Genomic DNA, 20,342 nt, shown 5'->3' with positions numbered 1-20,342 from the left:
ATCGATAGGGAGATGGAGAAGCAGCCAACCACATTCCCCTTCCCTACTAGAAGCTTCCAGGCTGAGACAGGCTGATCCAGTAGGAGGAGATAAGCCATTAAATCACATTTTGATATCTGTTTAATATCTCCTCCTGGATATTCTAATTACCGACTTCAGACTGTGTTTGTTACTTGAAGCAACCCTACCTCCTGAACATAAAAGCCTTGGGATCCACTAGAGTTTTCATAGGAGAATAGGAAAGAGTACCTCCTCTGAAGAAACATTAAAGGGATGGAGGGAGGCAATGAACTCATACTCTGCTTATATCATGAGTTATACATGGTGACTCTACTGCTTCAACTTCATGTGATCCACTCGATAACCAGTGAGGGATGAAGGGCAATTCTAAAGCCAAGACCCACAAATGTTATCAAGAGGCAACAGAATGTCAGCTAGGTCTCTTAGTTGCAAAAGCTATCAATAGCTAGTTTAAGCAGAAAAGGAATTTATTATGGGATATTAGGTAGCTCAAGGGTCCAGAGAAATAAACTTATGGCTGAGTTTCCAAAAACTCCTCCCAGAACTTCACCACAGAACAGCACTTTCAACACTGGTCCCAGAACCAAGCCACTGCCACCTGCACCCAGCCCTTTTCCTTACATTATTTACTCCAAAGTTACATGTCTGATTGGTGGAATCTAGATTACATGCCAGCACCATCCTATTCAACAAAGGTGGGAATCATAACAGGAGAACAATCAAAGTATAGAGTCTATTTAAAAGACTTTGGACAGCCACAAATGACAGATGTCCTTATTCTGGTTTATTCTGGCTTCTCATCCTGTTTATTGCACTATGGAGTAATTCTTGACTTTTTTCCAAAGCCTTGAGGAATGTCTAGGTTTTGTAACTCTTCTTGGCAATAGAAGTTTTCTGCCTGTTAGGATCCACAAAGATTGCAAGTTGCAGGGCAAGCTGCCTAGCATTTTAATTTTTTCTGCTACTCAATCAGAAATCTTAATATTCATCTACAGCTTACCACATCCATGAAGACGTCTCGGGGAGCTCCAACTTACAATGACTTCTTTTGACAATACTAAGTTTCATGTTGTGGGATTTCCTTAAGTTTTTGTTCATCTTTGTGTTGGGGAACTTGGCTTGTTTTAAGTAACAATTTTGTGTTAGTTATTTTAAACACAAAATTATTCAAGAAAATCATAAGCAGTGTAATTCACTCTTGGCAAACAAATACTTCCAGCCAGGTTTCAGTCTCTCCATAGACACAGACCCCAAGGCAAGTTAACATTTGGCAAATTATTATCTATTCAGAAAGGAAAAAGAGATGATGAAAGTGTGAGTAACAAAAGCTGGGGAAAAAAAGTCAAATTTACGCAAAGAGTTGACGGTATCAGTGCAATATTTGGCACATGGTGACATTCTCCTCTAAACCCATTACTCAACCTCAAAAGAGCCAGCCCAATCCCTTGGGTTTTGTTTGGTTTAAATTAGAGATGATATTTTCCCTGAAGAAATAACCATCCTTGATTGAATTTTCCTCTAAGCCATGGTATGTGGGAAAAGAGGAGAAGGAGGAAGAGTGAGGAGTACATATTGATAAAGGCAAATCATAGACAAAAGTGGAAATCTGCTATTTTCTCTTGCTTCTGTGGAACAAAAGGCTACATCATGTGACATCAGGGGGACCAAAAGGACCACCCACCTCTTTCATAGGAGTTACACTCTGACCTCTTTTTACAGGAAAATAGCCCTATTAGAAGAAGCTCATGCAGATAAATCCATAATTTTCATTTTGGTATGAATTCATTCATTCATTCACTAGTCACCACACATTTACTGACTGGCTGTAAGGTACCAGGATTGCAGTAGATATTAGAGATAAAACTGTAGACATGACACAGTTCTTGCTATCACTGACCCTAAGACCTAGTAAAGGAAGCAGGTAAGCAATTTATCAATTACAGTTGATACCAGACAGGATAGAAGGTATAGGATTTAATGGAAATGGGTAGGAAGGATAACTGCTTAGACTTAGAATGAAAAGGAAGCTTTCCTGGAATAAGTGATAATTAAGACTAGAATGAAGAGTAGACATTATACTAGTCAAAGGGAGGGAAGAAAGCATTTTAGGCAGAGAGATTAGAAAACAGGCTTAAGGAACTGAAACTAATTTGTTATGCTTTAGATATAGGTCTTTGAGGGTTGAGAACAAAAGTGGGTAGAATATGAGGCTGAAGAGATAGATATCAGACCTTAAGCCACGAATATCATTTAGAAATTATGTATGGATGTGAGAAATGGCAGTCACCAAAACACCGTTTAAATAAGATAGTGGGTTATTTTTCTCTCATGTAAAACAAATCCAGAAGTAGACAGTCCCAACTATTTCCATGATGGAGGAACCATCAAAGATTTCAGCTCATTCTTTCTTTCAGTTCTGCCATCTTTATGGCAGGACCCCTCTCCACAAGACCATTTCAAGGTCTCACGATGGCCACTTCAGCTTGAGCCACTATTTCTTTCCGTCAAGGAGATGGAAGGAGAGAGAAAAAGCAACAGGTTACAGTCCCCCTGAGTTAGTTTCCTTTTGGTGGAACTTTTCGAGATGCCACACTTGACATTTTGGCTTATATCTCACTGGCCAGAATTTAGTCATACAACCATTCCTATCTGTAAGGAGTGCTTGGAAATGTAGTTTCTTAGTTGAGCACAATTGCTCTCCCTAACAAAATCAAGGTTCTGTTAGTAAGGAAGAAGGAGAAAACAATATTAAAGGGAACTAGTAGTCTTTGCTATGTCATTCCATGTTAATTCTACCTTGAGGGCAATGGAGACTCATCCAAGAGTTTCAAGCAAAGAAGTGACCTGGTCAAAGTTGTATTTTCAAAAGGACCTCTTACATGCGGGGTAGAGACAGGATTGGAGGAGACTTGATTGGTGGCAAGGGGACCTATTAGGAGGATGTTGAATAAAACCAGGCAATAGGTGATGGTGGCCCAAAATTGTGATTTGCTAAGTATAGAATGTGAGACCAGAAGGAAAACCAGGAGCATAAAAGAGTAAAGACAAGGATCTTGTTGGCATCAAAGACAAATCTCACCCACTTACCATTGTATTTGATATGGCTCATCCCCACTCAGTCTCATTTTCTGGGCAAAGCAAGCCAACGTTGCATTTAACTCAGCTCTTTGGATGTCACTCTACAACTGAGGTAATCAGAGTGCTTGTCCCATGAGTTTTTAAATGTTATAAAACCATTCATATTACATATGCACATCCATTTATATAATTTTATATAAATTCATAAATAAGACTTCACAAATCCTATTGTTTTTGATGAAATATTTGATGCATGCAAAATAATATGTACATTATGGAACACAGTAATAAAACACTCATTACCCCCTAACCAACTTAAGAATCAGAATGTTAGCAATACTTCCTCATGTTTAAAAGCCCTCAAAATATCCATGCTTTTTGGCCACCTATGACCATGCTCTTTATATATAGAGAGAGGTGACAGCAATATGCGACCTCAGTGGCCTTATATTTTCCCCAGAGACATAAGTTACCCTAAAACCATAACACTAATAGCTAATATGTAATCAGTTCTTATTATATGCCAGGCACTCTTCTAAATGTTTTACATACATGAAATAACTTAATCTCCTCAATGATTCTGTGAAGTAACTATTACTCTCCTCCTTATTTTACAGATGAACAAACTGAGGCATAGAGTAGTCTAGTATTTTGCCCAAGCTCACACATCTGATGAATGGTAAAACCAAGATTCAAAGAGGTCATCTGGCTTTCACATCTGTTTCTAGCCACCATACTATCCCATTGCCTGTAGATGTATGACAACACTGATGGTAGTGGTGCTGGTGGCAGTGCTGGTGGTACCTTTTCCCCTTAAATATGGCTGGTCCTCTAGTAGAATGTTAGATTCAGAAGTTTTAGAGATTATACTGACAGATTTATCCATCCCATAGATTTAGAACTTCTTGACAATAAGAATTAGGACAAGAAATTACAGATCTAAGGCCCAGGGTTGTGATGTGTGTGGCAGACTTTATTCCGGAACCCAAGGGTCTTACCTTAAGTACATCTCTTATTCTAGCACACCAGACTGGCTAGGTTACAAAGGACACCTTAACTGTTGACTTGCAAATAAAGCATAGGTAATGAATTAAACCAGACAAGTCAGTGGTGAAGTTTTCATCTCTCTCCTTGATCACTACTGCAAGGAATCTAGAGACTTTTTTGTTTGTAAAAACTCCAAGTGAGTCATTTATAATCTCTTTTGAGCAGAGATGTGGAGTCTAAGGTCTCTTTGGCGTAGTGGTGAATAAGGTTATACTCCAGGCGCCTAAAACAGTGCATGGCAAGATATAAGCTCCATGAAAATTAGTTGTTAACATCATAACCATGATTCTATGATTTTAAAGTAGGAAAAGCTCCTTGGAAAATAATTGATTTGAAGACCCCACTGCTCTTTGTATGCAAGACTTTTTAAATTGTTGTATAACATATTTACACTTCTGAAGAATAATGTTTGTAGTACTGCCATATTGCTTGACTTAACCTGTACAACGACATTAGAAAGTACACAAAAGCAAGTGTCACCAAATTACAGAAGTGATGTAAAGCTTACATTTGACCACTTGTATTTTTAATACAAATATAAACAGGATTATTCCCCACCAATACGCATTAATCCCAGCATAGTTAGGAACCAGACCAACAGTTTCACAAGTTTCAAGCTATGTCTAGAGGTACAACAGGTGTAAAAAATGATAAAGGTAGATTTACGATCTGATTCCTTGATGCTCTGAGATTTTAAATATGGCTCTGTGAGTTGTTCTATGTATAGTCAATTTCTTATTCTCTCCAACTGTTTTAGCTGAGCAATCCTAGTTACTGAAAAAAAAAAAAATCCTAGACTCTCAATAACTTAAAGCAGTGGAAATTGCTTGTGTATGTAGGCCAAAAAGGTGTTTCTGATTGATAATGAGAGACAGGAAAGAGACTATTTCATGCAGTCAGTTACAGACCCAGGCTGAAGAAGGCTTCAAAGTTTCGCTGGAGATCAATATCCAGCCAGTATATAGGAGAAGAGCATAGAGTATTGCAAGTAGGAGGCAGAGAGAAAAGGAAACAGTTTTGTCAATTAGCTAGTAGTCTCTGCTATTGTAAACCTTAGTTTTCTCGTCTGTAAAATGCTAAGTCTGCCTTTTTTTAAAACTTTCTTTAGCCCATAGAAGTTTCAATAATAAAATAAAAACCATCAGGCCTACTACTTCATACAAATCATAAAGTCTGCACCATTTGCTAATGATGCAAAATATTCCATTTATCTTATTCATCTTTCTTGCAAACCCACAAAATTTTCTCTCTACTTCTTTTAGAGGCTCTTATGTCTTTGGTTTCTGTTAAATAAGACTCTACAAGTAGTGACTAAAGATTATTAAATATCTTGAAAATGTCGAGAACTGAACTGTGCTTAGTGCTCCATTTCACCCTCACAACAATCCAGTGAGATATGTTTCATTATCCCTATTTGTACAGTGGTGGAGCAGGGAAGGCAATGAATAGGGGACCTACAATTAAGTAATTAGCCAAAGGACACAGCTGATAAGTGATGGTAAAATCCCAACTTGAAGTCAAGCCTCCTTTGACTCCAAATATTGGGTTTATACCAATCATATTATTCTACTTCCTTTCTATATCTCTCAGATTCTCCAGAACACCTACAGTGTCAGGCACCTAGTGAAAGAAACTGAACAAATACTTGTTCAAATAAATTGAATTGAAATAATAATAAACCTCTATTGTAAACCTCAAGTTTAATAAACCTCTATTGTAAATCTTTGTTTTTGAAGGACATTTATATTGTCCCTTCCTTGATTGTCTTCTCAATGCCTGCTTTTTTTTGGCTTTTCCTTCACTGCATTCCCTTCCCTTTCTTGATGGTCCCAAGGGCCATCTCAGCCCTCCTAAGAAGGAAGCTTTTATTTAGGAAATTATAGCATACATTGTGCTGCCTGCCACTTAGCCACTTGAGAATTTCTGGCAAAAGTCTTATGAAGAGCATGACTTACTGCAATTTGAGAGAGTTTCCTGTCTATTTAACTTTATGGGAAGAACATTAATTCAATGGAATATGGATCTAGACTCAACTGTCTGCTCATCTAGACTTAGCTTGGGATACTATTTTTTCTCCAGTCTCCTTAGCTAGATATTTATTCCTCTTCCAGCAAGACTCCTGTTGCATGCCAAATGAGATATGTTTTCAACTAACACTAAATTAACAGGGAAGTCAGCCAAGCCAGAAGAAAGTCATGCTTTTTTTTCTCATCTAAGAGCAACTGGCAGAAGTCTCCTCTTACAAGTATCTTCTGCTTGTAAGCACGTGGCTAGGCTACAGACTCAGAATGAATTCTACAGCTATAAAGAAGGTGTGGGCAGGTGATTAACAAAGGTGGGATTACTTTTTTGTGGGTAATTATGGTTTATGAGGCTTGTCTAACAAATTATACCCATAGGAACAAACTACCTTCAGAAAACAATAAAAGTATGGGTCCTTAGGGAGCTATTTCCATACTACCAATCTAAACAACAACAAATAACTAGAGGGCAGGACCTTGGCTTATAGAAGGAACATTTCACTATTTAGTGAGCAGACATTATTAATGAAGATACTCTATCCTTCACAACACTTTGGGAAAAAAGAAATGTGGACCCAGTATGAGAATTTTATTAGTAATACCCATGTTTTATCTCTGTACCTGCTAAGTTTGAGATAAATCATTTATTTATTCACAAAATATTATTCACTGGCCAACCTTATATGCTTAGCACTGTGTCAGGTATAGAAATTCATCACTGTAGTGCCTGAGAAAAAGACTTGCTTCAAATCACCATAATAAAATTTTTTTTAAATGTATCATAAAAGAATTTTATAATGGGAATTCAAAGAAAGGAAAAGATTTCTTCTTCCTAGTGGAATTAAAGGAGGACTTAAAGGGGAGTTTTCTTTGAGCTAATCCTTAAATGATGATTGTACATTAATTTTATTCCACATTATACACAACACAGTTTCAGAATAGCTGTACTAATACGACTACCATCTATATGGTTACTAAGAACGGTTTAAAACATATTTTTAATATACCCTCCCCATCTCCCTTACACACTTTAAAGTTATATTATGTTGTCAGAGGATGTAGCCATTATATACTATAATCTCTTCCTTCCAAGTCTTATCTTTATGAAAACTAGGTGTTTCATGATCACCGCCAAGTCCTTAGGTCAATGTCTATCTATTTATTATAGCTCATTTTCTAATAGATTCTTCAGGAAGGGTTTATGGGAACAATATTTCCTGAGTTCTTAAAAGTTGAAAGCAATTTATCTATACCCATTATATCTGAATGTTATTTTTGCTGGATATAAAACTTTTATCTTGTATTTTCTTTCCTTGAGTATTTTAAATGTTTTCCATTTTCTTCTGGCTGTTTGTGTAAGTGTTTGTGGTAGGCTGCATAATGCCTCCCCCAGCCCCCATCAAAGATACACATATCCTAATACCTGGAGACTGTGTGTGTTACCTTCTATGGCAAAGGGGATTTTACAGATGTGATTTAGAGTCCTGAGATAGGGAGGTTACCCTGGATTATCCAGATGGACCCTAAATGCAATCACAAATATCCTTATGAGAGAGAAGCAGAGGTAGATTTGACTACAGAAAAGAAAGAAGGCAAAGCGTTGATTGAAGCAAGGAGAGAAAATGTGAGGTGAGGCAGGGCTATTGACCAAGGAATGAGAATGGTCTCTAGAAGCTGGAAAACACAAAGAAATGGATTCTCCCTGAGAACCTCCAGAAGGAGCCAGCCCTGCTGACATCTTGATCTTAGCCCTGTAAGATTCATTTCAGACTGTCGTCTCTAGAACTGTAAGAGAACAAGTTTCGGTTGTTTTAAACCCATTAGTTTCTGGTAATCTTTTACAGTAGAAATAGGAAACTAATAGAGTGTTGGTCTCAAAGAGTCTGGTGATAACATTTTTGCCAAGGTGCCTATTAAATGATTTCCCTTTTTTTTAAATTCAGTAATTTCACTATGTCTTGGCATTGGTCATTGAGGGTCAGTATTCCCATGCATGCAATATGTGGTTTCAAATCTTTTTGATTTCAGAACAGTTTTTTAAACTATAGTTTTTAGCACTTTTTCTGTTTTTTTTTTTTTAATTGGTTTTCTTCTTCAAGGACTCCTGTTATCTTATATATTGGTACTTCCTTGCCTCTTCTCCATGCTATCACTTTCTCTTGAACACTAGACCCAGGAAGACAAGCTGGAATCCACATCTGTCATTGGACACCACCAACTTTAAGGACACTGGTAATCTGCAGGAGAAATTAGATCCCTTTACCACAGAGCTGCACAAGTATATGGTCCAGGACTTGGAGGAGCCGAGGAAGGAGATCTGGAAGGAGGTAGATAAGCTGTGAGTTCGGGTGTTGCCTCACAGTAACATGGTGACCTGGCAGATCAGCACCAATGGGTGTCAGTTGCCACAATGTCTCCAACCTCTCAAGTATAAAAACGGCTGCTCCTTCATTTCCACCTTCTAAATTTCATGCAAACTTCTCCCTGTACAAGGGAAAGAATCCTAGGAATTATACTTCAACCTTAGCTAACTGGTACTAATATGAACCCACCACAGTTCACCCCTGTCAACATAGTATCTTTTAATCATACTTAACTTCCAAATAAAGACAATAGCAAAATGATGCTTCTACCAATGATACAGCTATCCCTTGTGCAACCAAAAACATGTTAACTCTCTCCCACAAATAAGATACAAAGTTCACTTATCCATCTTTGGATGATGTTCTATTCCTCTTCCAGCTGAGTCACACTAAGATGTAAAGTTAACACCATGAACACATGTTATAGTAGATGTGACAGAGGAACGGGAAAGTGGAAGGAAAATCGTGGTTAATATGTGCATAAATATGGTCATATCAAAATAAGGAAAAATACTCATAACTATTATAGTTCTCATTTCCGAAGTTGGTCACATGGTCATAGATGTGACTAATTTTTTAACTTCCTTTTTCCACCATTCACTCCCACCTCATTGGCCCCTGCTAACATGTTTTGCTTCACACAGCTGGTTTCTTCAAATTTTCAGATCTTGAGTTAAATGGCATCTCCTCAACAAGGTCTCTCCCCAATTTAAAGTAAATAACCCCACTATTTTTTTTTTCTCTTAGCACTCTCATCTTCTCTTCATTTTTTGTTTGTTGTTTCTTATTTTTTCATGACTCTCAAAACAACAGTAGTTTTAATGAATGAGGAAATGAATTCCTCACCACTAAATCTACCACTCACATCCTACAAATCAACAGGTCCTATTAGTTTTTTGTTCCTGATATCTTTCAGATCCATTCCTTTCTTTATAGTCATCAACACTCAGTTTCTTACTGATATCCTGATATCTTATCTGGTATCTAGCTTCTCCTCACTCCAGTTAATACTATGCACTACCCTCAATACTTCATGGAAAGAAATGATTCTGTGTTTGTCTTTATATTTTGAGTACCTAGCATAGTAGGCACACAGTAACACAAAGTAGGAATTCAATAATTATCTGTGGATGAATGGATAAAATGTCATCAATCATATAAGGAATGCTATACCAGAAATCTACTAACTCTGTCTCTGGTCTCCTTATCTTATGAATTCAACACTCTAAAAATGAAAATTCAGAGACAAAATTATTTTGAACTTTCAAATATCTGCTCTTCCAAAAATACTATGTATTTGACCTCTAATAAAATGTTTTAACTGTAAATGAAATGAGAATTTTTATTACTCACCTAAAAAAAGTGTGTTTGCATCAATTTTTAAGAGATTAAAATAGTATTAACATGATTAAGGGGATAGCAATAGTTTTAATGAAAAATATACAAATAATGTGGTACATTATATCAATGTTTTTATTGCTCGATAATATTCTATAATGCATCTGGGTAATGCATGTGTGCTAGGAGAGGGATGGACAATAGACATAACAGCAGCAAGTATTGGGGGTTTGAGAGTAAAAGATCAATAATAATGGCTCATTTTCATTTCTCATGAGGAAAAAAGGTATCACTAAGTGCCAAGTACAATGCCTGACATATAGTAGGAGTAGAATATATTTATGTTGACTGTCTGACTGTTGCTTATTTATAATAGTGAATGAGATTTTAATAAATTAAAAGGTTCAAGTTGTCTTAAGGAATTGTCATAGGATTATAGAATGTTAACTCTTAAAATGGATTATACAGGGAGGATACAGATTGTAATATCTTAAAAATCACTAAGATGATATATGTCCTTACTAATAAATAGTACATCCTAAATAAAAGTAAAGAGCTGGGCTGAAATGACCTTTAGAAATTATTTCCTGCTTATATTTCTACAATATAGATTGCTTTTTTGGTTACTGTTCTGTTAACCTCAGACCTCAAAAGCCAAAGGTCAAGACTGAATAAATCAGGAGGAAAATAAAGGTCTTTTATATCCATTAGCAATAAAGAGAATGTATATGAACATAAAAGTATTTTCTCAACCTTGGCATGACTCCAAGGAAATCCAAATGCTAAAAGTCTGTTTCAGCTCCCAGATTCCTCTGCTCCCTCCCACAGACAGACCATAGGAAGATGAACAAAGTCAATGAGTTCCATTAAACAAAATGCTGGTCAAGGCCCATGTTTAACCACACCCCATGTACAGTGGCTCCAGAGTTCTGAAGGGCTGTAGCAGAATGATAGAATACCCTGGAAGCTCAACATTCTCTGCCTAAGGCAACTCCCTGCTTGCTTCTGGATTGAATGTTACCCTAGTTGTCCCCCAGGCATCAGTCAGAACTAAAGGACCTTACATCCCATGCCCTCAAGATTGGCATAAACCATCTAACCAGTTTTTATTGGGGGGAGTGGTAATGGTAAAGCATTAATAGGCTTCATGTGTCAGCTCTCCTAAGTAATATTTACATTTAAATTTTAACAATATCCTTCCATGTCTTGATCCCATGGATTATGGATTGAATGAGTGGCTATAAGAGCCACCATGACTAATTACTAGGGAGGTTCTTGGGGAAGTCCCAGGCTACCCACATACTCTGTGAGGGAGGCTATTGCAGGGGAAAAGTATAGATAGATAGATGATAGATAGATAGATAGATAGATAGATAGATAGATAGATAGATGATAGATAGGTGATAGATAAGATAGATGATGATGATGATAGATAGATAGATGGGTGATAGATAGACAGATGATAGATAGGTGATAGATTAGATGATAATGATGATAGACAGATAGACAGATGATAGGCAATTCCAAAGTACTGCCAAAAACTAAATTTTAGAAACAGGATATATTTAAGTCGCAAGCAAATAAATGTGCACAGTGGTTGAAATCTTCAGGGATTATTCTTTAGTGCTCACAACATCTCTCAGGTTGATATCTGAAAATACTACTTTTTAACAAATATATAATTTGGGCTTCCCCGGTGGCGCAGTGGTTGAGAGTCCGCCTGCCAATGCAGGGGACACGGGTTCGTGCCCCGGTCTGGGAAGATCCCACATACCGTGGAGCGGCTGGGCCCATGAGCCATGGTTGCTGAGCCTGCGCTCCGCAACAGGAGAGGCCACGGCAGTGAGAGGCCCGCGTACCGCAAAAAAAAAAAATAATATATATATATATATATATAAAATTAATATTTTAAAAACCACCCACTGTGGTCTTCATTAAACATTAATTCTGAATTTAATAAGAAGTTCTCTGTATACCTTTTGCCAAAAGTATTAAAAACTTTTATGACATTTCCTTTTCTTATTTTCTTCTAGTAGAAGTAATTGAAAGCTTTTGTTCAACTGACAGAGAACAGTACTCCTATGAATTGGGTCAAAATGAAAAGTGACATTGACAAGAACTTAGGCTGTGCCCCCAAATCATGATAAATTCTCTCTATTCAAAAACTTTGATTGTTTCCCTTTGCAGGATATGATCTAAAATTCTTAGCTATGTCTTTAATGCCTCCAATATTTTATCCTCAAACTACTAATTAATCCTTACCTCCAACCGTGACCAAACACAGATTTCTGTCCTGGAAAACAGAATATGCTCAAATAAAGGAATGAGAGAATGAGTGTCATAACCACAATGGAAGTTCCTTGTCCCCAGAAAACACCATGAGAATTTCCACCTCTAGGCATTTGCACACACTGTTCTCCCCCTGCTATGTTCTCCTTTCCTCTTCTCCAATCTAAATTCTGCAAGGCTCTTCCATTTGCTTTAGTGACTTCCCCATCACTAAACCAGATAAATTCCATTATTCACTTGGTACTCACTTTCTGCCTTGTGGAGTGACTTCTGTAAATTAATAATTATTGAGTAATATTCCATTGTATATATGTGACACATCTTCTTCACCCATTCATCTGTTGATGGACACTCAGGTTGCTTCCATGTCCTGGCTATTGTAAATAGAGCTGCAATGAACATTGTGGTACATGACACTTTTGGAATTATGGTTTTCTCAGGGTATATGCCCAGTAGTGCGATTGCTGGGTCATATGGTAGTTCTATTTTTAGTTTTTTAAGGAACCTCCATACTGTTTTTCATAGTGGCTGTATCAATTTACATTCCCACTAACAGTGCAAGAGGGTTCCCTTTTCTCCACACCTTCTCCAGCATTTATTGTTTGTAGATTTTCTGATGATGGCCATTCTGACTGGTGTGAGGCGATACCTCATTGTAGTTTTGATTTGCATTTCTCTAATGATTAATGATGTTGAGCATGCTTTCACGTGTTTGTTGGCAATCTGTATATCTTCTTTGGAGAAATGTCTATTTAGGTCTTCCGCCCATTTTTGGATTGGGTTGTTTGTTTTTCTGATATTGAGCTGCATGAGCTGCTTGTAAATTTTGGAGATTAATTCTTTGTCAGTTGCTTCATTTGCAAATATTTTCTCCCATTCTGAGGGTTGTCTTTTCGTCTTATGGTTTCCTTTGCTGTGCAAAAGCTTTTAAGTTTCACTAGGTTCCATTTGTTTATTTTTGTTTCCATTTCTCTAGGAGGTGGGTCAAAAAGGATCTTGCTGTGATTTATGTCATAGAGTGTTCTGCCTATGTTTTCCTCTAAGAGTTTGATAGTATCTGGCCTTACATTTAGGTCTTTAATCCATTTTGAGTTTATTTTTGTGTATGGTGTTGTCTGTCATACAGAGTGAAGTAAGTCAGAAAGAGAAAAATAAATACCGTATGCTAACACATATTTATGGAATCTAAAAAAAAAATGGTCATGAAGAACCTAGGGGCAGGATGGGAATAAAGACTCAGACCTACTAGAGAATGGACTTGAGGACACGGGGAGGGGGAAGGGTAAACTGGGACAAAGTGAGAGAATGGCATGGACATATATACACTACCAAATGTAAAATAGATAGCTCGTGGGAAGCAGCTGCATAGCACAGGGAGATCAGCTCGGTGCTTTGTGACCACCTAGAAGGGTGGGATAGGGAGGGTGGGAGGGAGGGAGACGCAAGAGGGAAGAGATATGGGGATATATGTATATGTATAGCTGATTCACTTTGTTATAAAGCAGAAACTAACACACCATTGTAAAGCAATTATACTCCAATAAAGATGTTTAAAAAAATACAAAAAAAGATAAAGAAACCAACAGAAAAAATAAAAATAATTGAGTATTGAGACCAACTATGTTCCAGGCAATATGTTAGGTACTCTTATGCTCACAATAACCCAGAAGGTATGTGTTAATATCCCCTCTTTACAGATAAAGAAAGTAAGATTCAGAGAGGTTTAAAAAAAAGAAAAATTTGTCAAGGTCACCGAGCTAGAGAATGACAGAGTCAGGATTTAAAACTAGGTTCCAAACATCATGAGCTTTTCACCATAGCACTCTGCTTCATTTTGTCCATCCATCTCATTCATTTATTGAACGAGAGTGTATCATTTTCTTAATCCAATGAGAACTCACTGAGGCATGTAGGCCTGGTGAGAGGTTATCTCTATAGTCTAAAGAAGAGTTAATGAGGAGAAGCCATAGCCCACAGGCTCATGGGTGGGGACTGGGAAAAGGAGGAAAACAGGATGACACTGGGGCTTCTGGCTTCAGCAATGATTATGATGTCTTTAAACAACATCATGAATCAGGAGGAGGGGCAGGCTTGGTGAGGGGGGAGGACATACTTTTGTGAGCATCCTGAGTAAAGTGCCCATTACTTCCACATGGAGTTTCCCAGAGGCAGGGTAGCAGTGGTTAAAAGCATGGTTTTTGGTGTCAACTATCCCTGGTCTTGATTCTGAGCTCCACCACTTATAAGCTGCATGTCTTTGGGCAAATTGCTTTACCCCTTAGAATTTCCGTTTTTCATACATAAAACAGGAATAATAATATCTACCGCAAAGAGCTGTTAGGAAGATAGAATTAAACAATTCATATAAAATGGCTAATATGATGTCTGGCCTATTAGTACTCAATGAATGGCATTTATTACTAATTATACAGATGATTACAGTAAGTTTGACTCTGGAGTGCAAGACATCTGAGCTGGAGAATGATTTTAGATATCAGTATATGAGCAGAGGTTGAAGTCATAAGAATCAATGAAATCGGCAAGTGTACGGAACAGAGATCACAACTCAAATGCCCCATGGCCAGGCAGTGAGTGAGTGAAGTGAGCTGGTATAGGCACATTTGCACATTGTATGAAATGGGGGGAACTCTGGAGAAATGGAGAGTGCATAGTCCCTCTAAAGAAGGAGGCTGCTACCCTGCTTGAGATGATTCCTGTCATGTCAAAACTGGGCCCAGCATCACCAGATCTCCTGTTTTGCATCGTTTTGTCAAAAGAAGCCAAAAATTCCCCAATGTTTAAGTGTTAGCAACTAAATCCAAACTTAAAAAGCAAATTGAACACATACATAAGCCAGACTGTGGCTTCTTGGATGCCAGACTGTGACCCCCATTGCAGAGAAAGAGGGCTGAGGATGGAGCTCTATAGAGCGTTATTGTAAAAATGATGGGTAGAGAAGGAGGAGGGGTAAAGGAGATGGAGACAGGCAGCGAACAGAGAGGGAAAGAGTGGACCAGAAAGGGGTGAGTTCAGAAAAGTCAGGGAAGAGGAGCATTCAGGAAGGAGAGAGTTAACACCATCACAGGTGGCACAGGGATCACTGTGGCCAGTTTGTGCACACAAACTCATTAAGTGTTAGGACCTCTACTTAAAACTGCAGATGTAATTACTACTAAGGAGAGGGGACATAATACTCAAAGAGACCACCCCACAGTTAGAGACAAGACAAGAAGTCCCAAGGGAAAGGACAACAGTACATAGTAGAATTCTATTTGTATCAGTCTCTTGAACCATGAAGAGCAGCCCTGCGGACTTCCAGTGAATGTCTTTTCAAAAGCAAAGGTGGACTTTGGCAGCTCAAGCATCCCTTGGACACAACTGGGATGGCTGGAATTGGAGGCAGATAGGAAACCAGAAAGTTTACCCTGTCCTCCCCTCATCAGGGAACTAGCTGATCAGAACACGGAAAGGAAGAGAAGGATAAATAAAAACTCTCAACACTCTAACCAGTAGTGAATTCTGAGATCTTTTATTTGTTTCCCTGTAAATATCAATATTATTATTAGCTATATTATTAATGTTAATATTAATACTCTCTGAGAGCCAGGAGAGCACTAAATACAAAACTATGGTTTAAAATAGGGGACCTGCCTGGTATGCTTATGAACTAATTACAATTTGAATCAAGACTGGAATCCCTTAAGCCGGTCCCTAAACAGTCACTAACTCACTAAGTAACAATTGGCAACTGCCCTCAAAGGAATCACCAAAAAGGCTGAGGAAAAATGTTAGTTTGTAGGAGAAAAAAAAAAACTCCATACAGTAAAAGAGAAGATTATACATACTGACTCACAGTAACCAGTACATAGGTATTTACTATGTACATTCACAGTTAGCATTATGAGCATAAGATTCTAAAATGATCATTCAACAAGGGAGGAAAAAAGCAGGATCCAAAAATGGGGAATTAGTTGTCCAAGGTCCCTTGCTAGTTAGTGACTGAGTCAAAATTAGAATTCTAATCTCCTGACTTTTCATTTCCACAAAACTCCACTGTTTTCGGAGAAAGGTTAATTATCCCTTTGAAGGAATGATTTACATAGGACACACATACTTTGACGGGTGGCAGCTGGGGGAGTGAGTCTAGTGGATGGCAGAAATGTCCCTGTGTGGCTGGAGGAGGCCAGCATGGGAAGAGCAGGCCATGTGTACCCACAGGGAGTGGGTGCCTGTGAGGAGGGGCCGTAACACCAAAGACAACCAACCCACAAAACAAGCTTTGGCTTGGAATGTGTAGTCCAGAAGAAATATCGTCAGAAATTCCAAACTTAAAAAAAATAAACATACATTTTCTTAAATATTATCTATATTCATAAACATTTACTTAGAATAAGTAATACTGAATAACTTTGACTTTGAGAACATAGTCAATAACAAAGAAGTACACATGCGCACACACACACGTTTAAATCCTCTGAGTAGTCAAGACGAGTCTCATAGAATATCTTGCTCAGAACAATTCACGTAGGGGAGTTCCCTGGTGGTCCAGTGGTTAGGACTTGGCACTTTCACTGCCCTGGGCCAGGAACTAAGATCCCGCAAGCCGGCTTGGGGAAGGGTGGGGGCCAATTCATGTAAAGCATTTAGCCTAACGCTTGGTCTACAGCAGGCCCTCCATAGATGTTTACCTAGGATTATAACAATTATGTGAGTACCTGGGCAGCCACTCAGAGTTTGGTTACTCTTACCTTATGCACAGTTTCTTTTATTTAGCTTCTTTTTATTTAGAATTTTGATTTAGCTTCTGCCTATAACAGATTAAAACTGAGTGGTGGGAATATAGTTGGAGACAGACCGGCACTTAATTGGAGATGGAAAATAATTGTATCAAACAGACAAGAAAAAAATCCAAATGTAATTGAGACCACTTAGTGTAGGGCCAAACTGCCTTCCACCTTTCTGGAGACCCTGAAGATATCACTGCAGCACACCACAGTACAACTACTATGATGACCCAGAATCATCCAGAAATATTCTATGATATGTCACACACTCTATTTAAAACTGCAGGGAAACACTTGCTACCATTCTAACAAGTTTTTATAAAAAAATTCAAATTTGTAAAAGTTTTGACACAGAAAACTTACAAATCATCTGGAAATTAAGAAAAATCACATTTGTCCACAATGCCATAAGCCAGATACATTAAGTGGGATATTTAAACTAAACATTAGGTGATCTTATTCTCTTGAAAGCCTTGGTATTGGCTGATTATTGGTCCTTCTAGCCTCAACTATCAATGTGAGATCATATGTGATATTATGGTGTTTCTAGACAGAGATCATTATTTTTCATAAGATGTAATGGCGTCTCAATGTTTTTTTGACATAAAGTGGCAACTGATCATAGAATTGCTTCATTTTTTTTTTTTTTTTTGAGACAAGGTGGTCCATGAGTACAAGGTGTGGGGCTGAGTATGTAGCTCAGCATAAGCAGGAGGATGGGCATGTGCTACTTCGCCTCTCTGTGGCAAAGAATGGGATTTCCTTCCCAGACAGTTTAAACTCCCACTGACTGTTACCCTGAGAGGTCCAGTTTCACAGCTCTCCTGAGTGATAAAGATAACCCTCACAATAAATTATCTCACTCTCCCAGTTTAGAAAAATTTCTCTCAGTTTTCCTTAAGTCACTGATTACATTTTTCACAGCATCACATCCCTGAGATGGTTCTTTGAAGGGAAATTTCTATCAAGAACATTTGGAGGCTAGGAAAGCAAAATGGAGGAAAAAGAAAGAAAAAAGCACAGAGTATTCCTTAGCCAGCTATCTTCATCAAGTCCTGACAGCTGTTCACAAGTTGATTTTCCTTTTGAACTCCGCCACATGAGAGAGGTATTTAGGCAATATGCAAACTTCAACCAATTTCATCTTGAAGAGGCACCTTTGGCTGCCAGGGGTCAATCCACCACCTTTGGCAAATTCATAAACCCTCTCCTTGGTCTTCTTCATTTTGACAGTACCAGATGTCAAATATCCAGCACATGGTAGTCAAGTGTCTTTTTCAATAATGAAAGTGTATTACAATAATTTCCTGATCAATAGAAACAACATCCTGAGGAAGAGGCACCTATTTTTCTCACTCTCTTGGAGGTGCCAACAGGCTTGAGGCAATCCTGAGGGATGAGGGCTAGGTGATTTAGAAGATATAAGGATAAATACATAAAGTTAATTGGTACATAAAATAAAGATTTAAATATCCCTGAGTGGGGAAGGGAGTGATCTTCTGGTCACATCTCAAGTGGCCATATATGAGGGCTGAGCTGGGATAACTCCTCCACTCCCAAGGAAGAATCTGTGTCCTGTCCACCCCCAGTTTGGCATTCATGTTGGTGCCTGGCTTAGATGCAGCCATCAGGTCCTCAGTAGACACAGAATCCACCAGGATTTTGATGAATGAGAATCAATTCCCCACCATTCACCTGAATGTCTTCGCAGGAGGCACTGTGAGTGGTCACATTCAGGTAGACTTTGTCCTTGAAAGCCAGATTGGCTACCGTGACAGAGTCAACAGATGTGACCTTGCTCAGGGAGAAGAGGGGTTCTCGACCCTTCCGGTACTGAAGCCTGAGGCTGAGCTCCTGAGAGAAGTAGCCCTTCAGGGAGATGAGATAAAACCCATCACAGTTGATGATGATTGAGTTGTTTTGCACCTTCATGGTTCCATCCTTGTTTGGGGATGTGATGATGAAACCATTCTCATTTTCACACTCTAAGGAGGGTAGGGTAAAAAAAAAAAAAAAGATTCCTTAGCTCAGCGTTGGGCAACAGCCTTCCAATATGTCTAGAAACACATGAAGAGAAAGAGATAGGGAGAGATTCTGAGAAGAATGAAAGGAAGAAAATACTGTTTTTTCTCCATGAGGGTTGGAATCTGCTTTCCCTGTGGAATAGATGAGGCAAAGCTAATACTAGTAGCCAAGAGGGTTACAGATGGGGCTGGGGTTCAAGAGCAGAGAGAATATAGCAGCTGGCAGTTATCACAACATACCTGTGGCAGGAAATGGAGCCTCAAGGTTTCCCTGATTTTTCAAAACCAGGAGGGATTGGCAATTCGGTGCTTCCTTTCTTGCTCAATGGATAGACTAGGGCAAAGGGTGGTGGAAGTGCCCCTTGCCTGGGTCCTGCACACCCCCTCCATGCAAAGCAATTGCTTTTAACTCTTCTCTGTCCTCTCTCCACTTGATCATGAAATGAAAATTTTTCACATGCCCTGGGCACTAGACCTACCAACAGCATGTGTTACTGGCCTTTGCCAACAGTCATTTAAGCTTAGTAATGCTGTGATACTAAGTAAAGCTTAGTAATGTCCGTGGGCTCAGATTCTGCTCATTAAGATGCAGGTAGAAGAGCTCAAGAATATGACCTACTTCTCCCTTCTACCTTTTTATTGCTAGTTTTTCCTGGAAGCTGCCTTGGGAGTAGTGGTTGCCACAGGAGAAAGAAAAGGAAGAGTAGGAGGACACAGAATGATGGATTTCGTAGCTTTGTGTGGGGCCATTTCAAGTGCAAATCAAAAAACCAAATTTTTTTTTATTTCTACGGTAGCCTCAATATCATCCTGGATGGTCAAGCAACCACATCTCAAACTCCCCACTCTGCCCCATGTCCCTCAGAGATAGGAAAGAATAGGTACTTTACTGAAATGTGCACTGCTGGGCACATTTCAGTAATTCTTGCTTTGTATCAAGTCCATGGGAAATACTTTGAATTGAAAGTAAGGATTACTTATTAGAAGGCAAGATATACTTTCCTTTAGCTCAGGAGGACTTAACAAATGAATATCCATACAGAAACTACTGGTGGTTGTTCAAGTATTAATCATGGATCCAAATACTGCTGTCCAGGTAAAGTATCACCTTGACTTCAAGTCCCCCAACTCTCATTAAGGTAAAATCCCGTCCTATAATAGAATTACTGGGGAATGACAAGTCTTACAGTCAGACAAACTTGTAAGAAGTAAAGCCTTAGTTTTCTTACCTAAAATATGAGAATAATTCCTACTCAAAGGGTTCCTGGGAAGATTATGTGAGGAATATGAAGTAATACAGTGACAAGCACATATTTGGTAACTAATTACTCCCCTTTTCTTCTTTATACACCTTCTCTGTCCCTAATGAAAACAATA

General features: G+C 38.5%; 1 protein-coding gene across 1 annotated transcript in view; it reads right to left on the bottom strand.

Moving 5' to 3' along the window:
• Positions 1-18,576: 18,576 nt before the first annotated feature.
• The window catches only part of TNFSF4 (TNF superfamily member 4), a gene marked incomplete at its 3' end in the record, with an annotated part of 18,677 nt that continues 16,911 nt past the window's right edge, over positions 18,577-20,342 (bottom strand). Inside the window, exon 2 of the mRNA XM_082865745.1 lies at positions 18,577-18,926. Coding sequence (XP_082721871.1) covers positions 18,577-18,926 — 350 coding nt within the window. The remainder of the gene's footprint in view (positions 18,927-20,342) is intronic.

Source organism: Leucopleurus acutus (genome assembly GCF_964270905.1).
Source record: "Leucopleurus acutus genome assembly, chromosome: 2".
NCBI classification, from domain to species: domain Eukaryota; kingdom Metazoa; phylum Chordata; class Mammalia; order Artiodactyla; family Delphinidae; genus Leucopleurus; species Leucopleurus acutus.
This window is presented reverse-complemented; position numbering and strand designations above follow the sequence as displayed.